Below are 11,951 nucleotides of genomic sequence, written 5' to 3' on the forward strand. Positions count from 1 at the left end.
GTAAAGACGAGGTCTTTGGCAATAAGCGCAGGAACCACAGTTTCAGTTGCTTCAAACAATTATGTGATGCAACTGCGTTTTTATGTGGCCGTTTCTTCAGCGCAGCGCGAGCGAGCCATCCGAGAGCAAGAGCATGTCAAATCGGATTCGGGAACTTTTTGCATTCTTTACGGTCAATGGTTAAAATAAGACATTTATTACCAGCTTTTTTACCAAACAATCAACGAGAAAATTGAGCAAAAAATTGTGTCACGTAATATATTGATTGATGGCGAAAGTACGATTGCGCAACGGTAAAGTTTAACCATTGAAAGAAGACACTTTAATTCAATATTTTATTAACAAAAATAAACTTAACAATAAGAATAAATAGTTATTTATCAGCTAGGCTTGCTGGACGTGGTCGTTTTCTTAATGTACCAGTTTTCTTTGTACATCTTTTTTCTGGTGCCGGGCTTGTCGCTCTCGGGGCTTAGGTTGGTCGCCATCGTCTCCTGCTCGATGTCTATCCGGGGGATGGCGATGGGTTCGAACCCGTACTGGAACTGGGGCTCGACGAAATGCGTCGTGCTCTTGTAACGGTTGGGACGTGACGCGAAAGCGGAGCTGTCCCGTGGAGCCTCCTTATCGTAATTATACTCGAAGACCGGCGCGGACTTGTAAGCCGCCGACTTGTATTGCGCGGATTGCTTTTGCTTTTGTTTGGGCGCTGAATCATAAAAGAAGGGGTCAACCGTGTATTTAGATAATTTTGACGCCTGTTTCTTCGCGTCGGCTACACGCAGTTTCTCCGGTTTGTTTTTCAAGAACATTTTATAGTAATCTATTTTGCTCTGATACCGGTCAGTCATGACTTCGGGCTTGTTTAGCGAGTAACCTAAAAAATAGTCTTCCTGGACTTTATCCCGGTCGTCCTTGTAGCTCAGGCGAGAGGATTTGGGGAACTGGTCGCCCTCTTCCGTGTATTGTTCAAAGGGCGAGTGTGTATCGGACTCTTCGCCGCTATGTTCCTGCCGAGGCTCCCCGTAGTTTTGTTTGTAGACCTCCTCGTCAACTTCCCCTGAGTCTTCTCGGTTGTAGGCGGGAAAGCCGTAAGCGGCCGCTTTGTAAGACTTCTCAAAGTCTTCCTCGCTGTCTGCGTTTTGGCCTACAGTTTCCATCTGGGCCGTGAGCTTCTCTTGATGCGAATGTACCTCGTCGGGAGATTCTTCCTGAATTATTATTTTCTTAGATTTCTCATAGATGACAGGCTCGGAAACGACAGAGCCTTCAGAGCGGGCGCGGGGTGTCGTTTGTTGGACGTAATATTGCGCCTGCTGTTGTGGCGGTCGGCTCGGGTTCACCTTTATCGCTGCACTCGGGGGACTGGGATAAGATGGGATAAATCGGATGTTTTCCACATACTCGTGGAGAGTTGGAAGCTTCGGTGTTGAGGCGACAGCGGTATAGTATTGGGGTTTGTGGCTAACCACCCAATATGACGGGGTAGGGCTTGCTTTTAGCTGTGCCCTGTGCTCAGGGTTCAAATGCTGAGATTGATATGAAGCAGGGGAAGGATGAGATGTACTAGATGAGTATGAGTGCGTTGATGGTGGATGTGATGACTGGTGGGAATGAGTTGAGGGATGAGGATGGTCGCTATGAGAAGAATGATGTGAATGAGTGGAAGGACCGGGATGATCGCTTTGGGAAGAGTGATGGGAATGTGTTGATGGATGGGGATGGTCGCTATGAGAAGACTGATGTGAATGAGTGGAAGGACCGGGATGGTCGCTGTGGGAAGAGTGATGGGAATGTGTTGATGGATGGGGATGGTCGCTATGAGAAGACTGATGAGAATGAGTTGAGGGACCAGGATGATCGCTATGAGAAGAGTGCTGGGAATGTGTTGATGGATGTAGATGATCGCTATTAGAAGGATGATGTTGATGTGCCTGAGAGGAATGCTCAGAGTGAGAAGGCGTGTCGTGGTGGGGTTGAGAGTTGTACTGAGCATGGTCGTAGGCAGGACCGTCATCGTCGGATTCTGAAGACTCGCTGGAATCATCTGATTCCTCGGGTGCAGGTTTAGGAGATTCCTGATGTTCATTAGCTTGTTCTGGCTCGAAGTTGTAAACTAAATGTGTACTAGGTGCGGGGTCTTTCTTGACATACTCAACTTTCGCCTGACCGGGATCGTTCGAGCTGTGAGAATAAGTATAAGTCACTGGCTCTTTCTGAGTTTGCTTATCATAAGTGTACATTACTGGGTCACTCTTCGTTTCCTTGTTGTAGCTGATAACTTGTTGGTTGAAAGTTTCTTTATGTCCCGGAGAGTTTATTTCGTAAGAGTATCCGGGTTCGTTAGGATTCCCTTTCACTATAATACTCGGCTTTTCCGATTTACTTTCGAAGTTAATGTATACGTCGGCGTCCTTCTTCGGGGGTTTCTTTTTCTTTTTCTTTGGTTCATCGGCTTGACCGTGACCTTTGACGATACCACTGTCGTAAGACTTAGTTTTATGAACGACAAATTCCTTTTCGTTCTTGTCCTCGGCATCTTGTGGGTGTAGGGCGTGGTACGTTAATGGGCTTATTTTGGGTAAGTAGTGCTGCACTTGAGGAACTATGGGGTTGGCAAACGTGAGGGGCTCGAGCAAACTGAGGTCTACAAGAGGGAGGGGTGGCTTGGTTTCTATCTGGACAATGGTTTCCTTCCCGTTATGAGTGGTCCTCACAGTATGTGTGATAGGAGTCTGCACTTTCGCCTTGATGCTGGGCGCCGCTTGCTGTCGGGGCGCTTCATGATATTCGTTTTGATAAGGATTTTCTTTTAATCTCTGGAACTTGGACTCCTGGAGCTGGTTGTGTTTTCCATTATGAGTAGTCGCCTTGACGCTAGGGGAAGCTTGCTGTCGAGACGATTCATAATATTCGTTGTGGGAAGGTTTCTCTTCTAATCGCTGGAACTTAGGCTCCTGTTGAAGCTGGTTGTAGCCCTGTGTAGCGTACACCACTTTCTTGTTGCTGGAGTCTTGCTGGGCGTTTTTGGGTGCGCCGAAGTGGAACTGCTGGTCGGAAGCCGGGGTGAGCGCCTTCACGTTGCCGGCGTACACGAAAGGCTGCGGGAAGGACCCGTAGCGGGTCAAGGGCGAGGTCCCAGCGTCCAGGGAGGGCAGTCGGAACTGATGACCGAAGAACGCTTGCGCCGCGCCCTGCGGGAAGTGGTAGCTCGGGGCGGCGGACAGGGGCTGCGACAGGTGCGCCGGCAGGTGCTGCAGCTGCACAAACTGCTGCGGGAACGTGGTCTTGTAAGCCACCGACGTCGGCGTCTCCACAAACTTGTTCCCGTACGAATCCTTTAAAAATCCATTTGAATTCTGTATAACGATGCTCTCTTGTTTCACTGGGATGAACTTGGTGGCTGACGCCGCAGGGACGGCAGTCGGCACGTGGAAGGAGAAGGCCCCGTAGGGCGCCGCACTGGCGTAGGCACTCGCGTATATCCCCTTAGCGTTCCGGTACAAACGCGGGGCACTCTCATTGTCTATAACTTTCAAACCGGTCACAGTCCACGCACTTATCAGCCACGCGACCGCTATTAACGCCTGAAAAAGAAAATATCATGTCAATCTGGAAACGGCAGTTCCGGTGGACAGAACCGGATGTTCACTGGAGCGTTCAAAATTAATCACACATCACGAATGTTAATAATGAATCTTTAAGTGTGTACACAGTTTACGTAATCCTAATTTATTCAGATTGTATGCATGTCCGGAACACGCAGTACGGCACTGAAGCATTTCAAATTACAGTGCTTAATTAAATCGAACAAAATCTTTAATTATCACTGAACACACCATTTAACTACAAATTTTTAAATATGATAAATCAAAATGTAATAATTAATGTATTTTCCAAAAACAACTATTAAAATTAATCTCCAAATATAAGTGTAATTAAAGCTAATCTAGAATTGGGTCTCGATTTCGGAAAATGAACACAAATGTCGGAACGTACCTTTCTCCCCATGTCGGCGCGCTCCGTCTGAGGCCACCCAAAGCACTGTGGCGCCGCGCTCCCACCTCGCGCTTATATCGCTCATTCCTTCCTTCCTTCACCACTTATATCATCAATAAACAATAAAAATACACAACTTATTAAATAAATAAATTCACTGATCTTTAGTTGAATAACAGTCGAATTGGGTTACCAGTCATGATTTAAAAAAAAAGAATATTCGATTCCGTTTGGCTGTATAAAGGTTTTGTTCGGCTGCGATTATATAGAAAAACCAAGGCTAATATGGATTTAATTTTACGATTGATTTTTAGACGTATAGACATGACAAAGAAATCAATGTATATTGAAACAGAACGCGAGATCGTTCGTGCATAACAAAATATTCTAGCGTCTTATTTCACTTTTGTTTCAACGGCAAAAACATAATTAGGTAACCAAAGAGTAGTTTTACGAAATAATCCATGGAACCATGGTGGCAACCAGCCTGGTTGCCTGCTATGGCTGCACTTTTGTGCAATATCTAAGACACGATAGAGCTGTGAATGTGTATGTGATGTGGTATATCGCCTCTACAAATACTAGTGCTTATGCCAATTCTTGGGATTCGTTGCCAAGCGGACCCTAGGCTCCCATGAGCCGTGGCAAAATGCGAGAAAGATGATTATTTCTATCAAATACGCAAGTATTATATAGGTAGAGTCATTCCGGGGAACTGAGCGCAGTGGGTAAGTGAGCGCCAATTTCAGCAAAAATACGTTTTCACCTCAGCAGCTCGAACAAGGATACTTTGATTCTTAAAAACAGTGAGCAAAATGCGATTTTGCTCACTGAGTGAGACAAAATGACATTCAAGTGACCTTTATAGTCAAATGTCATTTCAACATGCGGGGTCTAATAAAAGTTCGAAATACTTGGGTTCTATTATCTTTGTCCCTTTCACACTGTTAGCAAAAAGAAACAGACAAAAAAAGTTAAAACGACATTTAACAGTATATTCACGGTTTATAATAGACCCCCGAAAAACTTCAGACCGCATCGTTCCAAACCACGTACGAGTATGAATTCTTAATAATTAATAAATAAAAATAAAGTTTAAGATTTGATAAAAACTGATAAAATACTATATTTTAGGTATTTTATTGTACAATTAAAATAACGAACTCAAAAAATACACAGATCATCACGCAAAATTAATTATTTTACTTTTAAGAATTTCTACCATAGTTGACAAATAGTATACGTATCCGCAATTCGGACCGTATCTTACAAAGATTTTTTTTACAAAAAAAAGGTTGTCGATTGAAGTGGCAGTTAATGTTTGTTATTTCTATATTATTTTACTGGAATTTATTATTACGTTTTGTTTTTGTGTTCCATATTGCGGTAATTAAACTTAATTGTTTGTATATCTTAAGAAAACAGGAGTGCAGGTATTGAATTGAGTGCAAGTGATGAAGAAGGATTACATTTTTTAAGTTGTCTAATAGGTATGTTCTCACTGCGCTGAGGTGAAAAATGTTGTGTACTACACGAGATCAAAGTTATTTACATCTCGTGCGCTTTTGAGTCCCTTACTACGCTCAAGATTCTAAATTAGACCCTTTTTATTATTATAGACCCTTTCGCTTGCACGGGACTCAAAATAAGCACTCGAAGAAATATCAAACTTTGATCACTTGTTGTACAAATAACTATTTCACCTCAGCAGCTCGAACAAGGGTACTTTGATACTTAATAACAGCGAGCAAAATCGCATTTTGCTCACTGCGTGAGACAAAATGAGCAAAATGCTATTTTGCTCACTGTTTTTAAGTAGCAAAGTACCCTTGTTCGAGCTGCTGAGGTGAAAACTTAATTGTTGGTATATCTTAAGAAAACATGAGTGAATAGGTAAGTGATGAAGAAGGAATACATTTTTCGGGTTCTCTAATATGTTCTCACTGCTGAGGTGAAAAGTTTTGTGAACTACACAAGATCAAAGTTATTTACATCTCGTGTGCTTTTGAGTCCCTTACTACGCTCAAGATTCTAAATTAGATTATATAGAATAGTATAGAATCTTTCGCTTGCGCGGGACTCAAAATACGCACTCGAAGAAATATCAAACTTTGATCTCTTGTTGTACAAATAACTATTGAACAGTCGACGTCAAAGATATGTTTACACTTTTGCACCTTTTACTTCTTTGTAATAAGGCGAAAAATGTAAACATATCTTTGACGTCGACTGTACTATTTGTAGTAGCACTTCCACACTGAAAAAATCATTGCTCTAGCTATAGTCTATTTTTTTATTCGGTAGACTAAAATGACATTTCATAGTATGAAATGACATTTTATGTTCATACAATGATTTATAACTCAAGATAGGTTATAGGTGTTCCAAAATTGAAGCTCTTAACTTGTGACAAATTGGACAAGTTGCCTTTAGACGTGGCTGGACAAGCGAGAAATGTGCACGTGCTAACGAGCCCCCGCGCACCGAAAGAGAAAGACACAACCTTATGTTTAACAACGAGTGTAATAAAGATGGATGGAATGAGAAAATTTATCAAAAATAACGGATTTCTTCGTAGGCACAGAAATAAATATGGAAGTATTTTTTGTGCTCCTCAAGTATGAGTATAACCTATCTATGGTTATATAATATTCAGTATTCAGTATTCAGTATTCAGTTCTTTATTTGCGAATATAGACAAAAGCCATGCAAATACAATAATAAAATATCAAATAAATACTTAATCAATCAGTCAACAATAAAAACATTATAACAATAACAAAAACAAACAAAGAAGAAATCCAGAAATAAAACATTACCAACAGTTAACAAATAAATTAGATTGCTTAATTAATTGTAAGTATAAATAAAGTGAGATTGTCAAAACAGTTATAATTTGGTCCAGAATTTCATAAAATATTCGTATCAATAAGAAGGATTTAAACTATGTCAAAATATGAAATTAATTAAAATTGGGTAAAATAATTTAATCAAAAAATCGAGTATAATATTCGTTTAGGCTGTAAAAGGGCCTACACACAAGATAGTTTTTAAGTTTTTTACTAAATATTTGGAGATTTTCAGCTGTCTTTATGTCATCATCTAGTTCGTTAAAAATATTTAATGATACTCGACAAATACTATTTTTAAAATGTGTATAATTTGACGTCGGTAGTGCTAGTTGAATTCTGCGCCTTAATGGGTAATTCATTTCTTGACATGTGAGTTTAAATGAGTCAATATTTTTATACACATAAATACAAATGTGATATATGTACAGGGCTATTACTGTGAGGATTCTATACTCTACAAAAAGGTCTCTATGCGTTTCTGGAAAGTAACCAACGATAAGTCTTAAACTTTTTTTCTGTAGTAATAAAATTTCATTTATTTGTGTGCTATTTCCCCAAACTTCTATGCCGTATCTAACTATGCTTTCAAAGTAGGCGTGATATACTGATTTTAGCGCTTCTGAATCGGTAAGTTTTGACAGGGATTTTAATGAAAAGCATGCACTTGCAAGTTTTTTACGCAAAATGTCTATATGGTGATGCCATCTTAAATAGGGGTCTAATTCAATTCCAAGGAATCGTACACTATCAGATTTGGTAATTGGCAGATCAATGAAATAATCAGGCGTATGTACTGCTCGTCTGAAAGTGATGTAGTTACTTTTGTTTAAGTTTAATTGCAAGCCATTAGCCTTAAACCAGTTATCTATACTATCCCAACACAGCTTAGCTTTTTGGCCCAGTTCATCAAAGGTATTGCCTTTTATAATGATACTAGTATCGTCTGCATACAGATACGGGGTCCCGCAAGGCAGACAGTCCGGCAAGTCGTTAATGAAAATAATAAACAGTAGCGGCCCAAGTACTGAGCCTTGAGGGACGCCGCACTTTAATAATCTATGTTCTGATTTGTTGAGTACTTCTCTTCCAGATTCGTTGACATTTTTAATTTCAACATACTGAGTACGACTGCTAAGATATGATGTAAACAAATCTAGTACAGAACCACGAACTCCATAGTAATCTAGTTTACTAATTAATATTCTGTGATCTACACAATCAAAGGCTTTACTCAGATCACAGAATATGCCTGCACATTTATCGCCTTGATTGAGGTTGTCATATCATTGTGTATCCAGGGATGTTGCGGATGCAGATTTTTTGACATCCGCGGATGCGGATGCGGATGCGGATTTTTAAAGGCTCACATCCGCGGATGCGGATGCGGATGCGGATGTCAAGATTAGGTACTTAGAAAACGTCAAATATTACATTTTTAGTATTTTTTTAGGGTTCCGTACCCAAAGGGTAAAAACGGGACCCTATTACTAAGACTCCGCTGTCCGTCCGTCCGTCCGTCCTTGGCCGGTTTTTATTAAAAAAACCAAACGTTAAATATTTGAGCAAGAATATAGGTGTGTTATATTTAATAAACAGTAACTTCGCCGACTTTTCTGGATCTAGGCGATTTCGTTATAGGTAATGACGAAATTACCTAGCACTTACGCCGCCGCTAAGACGTTCCTGTACCGACTTGTTCAACATCCGCATCCGCATAAGCTCCGCATCGATTTTATGCGGATGCGGATGCGGATGCGGATGTTGAAAATAATGCGGATGTTCCGCGGTTGCGGATGCGGATGCGGATGTTCGCAACATCCCTGTTCATACTATGAAATGTCATTTTAGTCTACCGAATAAAAAAATAGACTTTAGTGTCACAGAGGCAATACAGTCCAGTAGGTCTGTAAGGAAAAATTACGACTCCCTCTTGAGTTAGGTAGCTTGGACTTTTTCCGCAGTTGAATGATTCTACATACGGGATCACTTTCCCGACCCGCTGCTTTCCTTCACGGTCAATGCTTCACCAAGTAATCTAGACTTCACGCCAGCCCTGGACAGACACCGTACCCGACCATGTGAAAGTACACTACTTCGCAAAACGACTTATATTCATTCTGATACTGTAAAAGTCAACCTTATTGACGATTCGGTAGGGTCTAAATTAGAACCGAGATATTGAGAATAGTTTTGAAATGTTGATAAGTGTGAGTTTGTTTATTGTTCAATGATCGGATCAACGATCAAAAGCTGTAACCAGGCGTAAGCCGAGCTTGGAAAGCTGTTTGAAGGGGGCTAAAGCAAAATGTTGTATAAACCTAGCTGTTGTTTGATTTTGAACTTTTTCTTATAGGCTGTAAGAAATTTTTCCATATTTTTCGTCTTTGTTATATGTAATTTATATTGATCATTTTCCATCAATTTTAACCAGATTATTTATATAAAAATTCATCTAATCATATATTATGAAATATAAACGGGCACTCTGGCAGTAATCTAAAAGCATATACTTATTTTCATTAGAATCATTAGTTTTGTTTGTTAAAATATAAACGAGAAGTTTAATTAGATTAGGTAAATCATTAACTCTGCATTGGATGTCAAAAACCGGCCAAGTGCGAGTCGGACTCGCGCACGGAGGGTTCCGCACCATCAACAAAAAATAGAGCAAAACAAGCAAAAAAACGGTCACCCATCCAAGTACATACTGACCCCGCCCGACGTTGCTTAACTTCGGTCAAAAATCACGTTTGTTGTATGGAAGCCCCACTTAAATCTTTATTTTATTCTGTTTTTAGTATTTGTTGTTATAGCGGCAACAGAAATACATCATCTGTGAAAATTTCAACTGTCTAGCTATCACGGTTCGTGAGATACAGCCTGGTGACAGACGGACGGACGGACGGACAGCGGAGTCTTAGTAATAGGGTGAATAGGGTCCCGTTTTTACCCTTTGGGTACGGAACCCTAAAAATCGTGTGTTCAAATCAAACCTCGGACGTAAAGAGCAGAAAAAATCGTTTTCGATAGAAATGCTCAAAAATGACTAAAAATTCGGTCAAATGCACGTGTGCATCAGCTGGTATACATAATGATGAGCTGCAGGAATTTCAATTTTCTGTCAACTATTTAAATTTCAATTTCACATTCCCGCTGCGGGAGTTTGCCAGAAGGGTTAGGTTAGGCGTGCTTGCGGTTGGAAGGGTTAATTTTACGGTTTGAGATAAAACAAAATATATAACATTGTGTTAATTTATTGAGAATCAAACAAGGTATTTACAAAATACGAAATGTCCTTCCAGTAAGTCTTACATCTAATCTAACTTCCTATGCCAAACATTATAGTAGCTGTACATATCCAATTTAGTCCTTACTAATGTAAAATTCAAATAAACGGCAGCATATAGCTGGTCACAATTAAACTTTTACAATAAAGTTGTAGAAGTTAATATTTACAATTTTTTTTACAAATAATAAGGTAACATTTGATAACTTGTTTGACTAAGTGCCAGTTGCACCATCCGTACTTGACAGACCGATCAACGTCACCCGGCGCGCCGCGGTGGTTTACTATGAAAATCTGCATACAATAAAACTTAGCGAACTCTTTAACGATGACAAACCCCTTAATGTTCCACTTGAACCTAATTTCTCATTTTTTGGAAGTTTCTAACAACTTCAGTACGGATTATTGTTTTGAGTCATTGATGTAGTATAAAGAACTGGATACCCAATCAGCCGCCAAAAATGGCCCCACAAAAGTGATGTCAAAACAGATCATGCATTACTTTTTCGTTTAGTCTTGTTTGAAACGCTCAAATGTGAAGTTGTCAACAATTACGAAATGTGCCGTTAAAATATGTAAAAATAACAATGATAAAACAAGGAAAAAGGATGGAATGTATTTCTTTCGGTTAGTTCTTTGGATAGCATTACATAATTTATGTAATCTGGTGGTAATTTTATGGTTTTGAATAAATTAATTTGTTAGTACCAAAGAAGGGATGTCAAGGAACAAAAATCTAATGAGTCGATGTGAGGTCAATATTTATTTTTATATGGAATTCGTAAGGAATAATATTATGTTTAAATTAAAGATTTCCAAGAAAACCTATGAGACGTGCAAAGTGGACTGCTATTTAATTATAGCAAGAGATAGGGGTGATGCAGTTTTAAACAAGGCAAAACGGCACTTGTGTGTTCGGCCCATTTCCCTGTTTCCGACATATACACCACCAATAAGGGCTTATATCGACTAACTGTAAATGCTAAACCTGTCAGAACACACTGATAACCACAGGATTTTTTTTATAAAGTATAGGTAGACTTTATAAAAAAAATACAATCAGTATCTAAATGTCCCCGTGCACCCGCGCTATGAGTAAATGTAGATCTTAAATACACAGTTATTTAATAAGTAGAATTTATTTCAAGGAAATTAGTATTTAAAGACGTATACTTACGAATTAAAAATTTAATTTGTTTGAATTTGAACCACGAATTAATTTTATTTGAGCTCCCGATTAAATTAAATTTGTTTTATTTATTACTTCAATTGGTTTTCCTGTACAGTAATACATATTAAAGTGTACCAAAGTGACTCCATTCGTTCATTATTCTCGTTTGACGTTGTTTGACGTAAATACGTTACGTTTAGTGCCATCGGACTAAATTTTTTAACAGTGTTGGTACTTATGTTTGCAAATTTGACACTTAATGCTTACGACATTAAGCTCTTTTCTGTACGAAACATTTATCTTGACTCAAAATTTACGTAAGCGTTTTTATCATCAATGCAAATGGTGCGAAACGTCATTGGGATCCACATTTCTTGACGTTTTTGTTCTGCTTTGTGTGTCTATTTCTTTTATATTAAGTCAGTGTTTTGAGTTGACGAATAAATTTCAGACGTTTAAAACAATAATCTGTGTTCAATTGTTTTGAAACTTCGTAATATTTCACTCATATCAAAAAGCGCATTCAAAACCTAGAAATTTCACGACACTTCTCATTCTTCTCATCTGCTGGTTGTTTTATGTTTGTTATAATTTATAAAGAAAAACTAACCTAAACAAAGCTGTTCTAAGCCTAAAAAGTAGC

General features: G+C 39.2%; 2 protein-coding genes across 3 annotated transcripts in view; one reads left to right on the plus strand and one right to left on the minus strand.

The window, feature by feature from the left end:
* LOC134647393 (proline-rich protein PRCC) overlaps positions 1-11,951 on the plus strand; it is a 432,482-nt gene that overhangs the window by 401,302 nt on the left and 19,229 nt on the right. The window lies entirely within an intron of this gene.
* On the minus strand, positions 296-4,173 carry LOC134647371 (adhesive plaque matrix protein-like). The gene is made up of 2 exons (XM_063501708.1): positions 4,000-4,173; positions 296-3,587 (listed from the first exon to the last, which is right to left on the minus strand). The coding sequence occupies exons 1-2, from the start codon at positions 4,009-4,011 to the stop codon at positions 381-383; spliced, it is 3,219 nt and encodes a 1,072-aa protein (XP_063357778.1). The 5' UTR covers positions 4,012-4,173; the 3' UTR covers positions 296-380.

This window comes from Cydia amplana, chromosome 4 (assembly GCF_948474715.1).
Source record: "Cydia amplana chromosome 4, ilCydAmpl1.1, whole genome shotgun sequence".
Lineage (NCBI taxonomy): Eukaryota > Metazoa > Arthropoda > Insecta > Lepidoptera > Tortricidae > Cydia > Cydia amplana.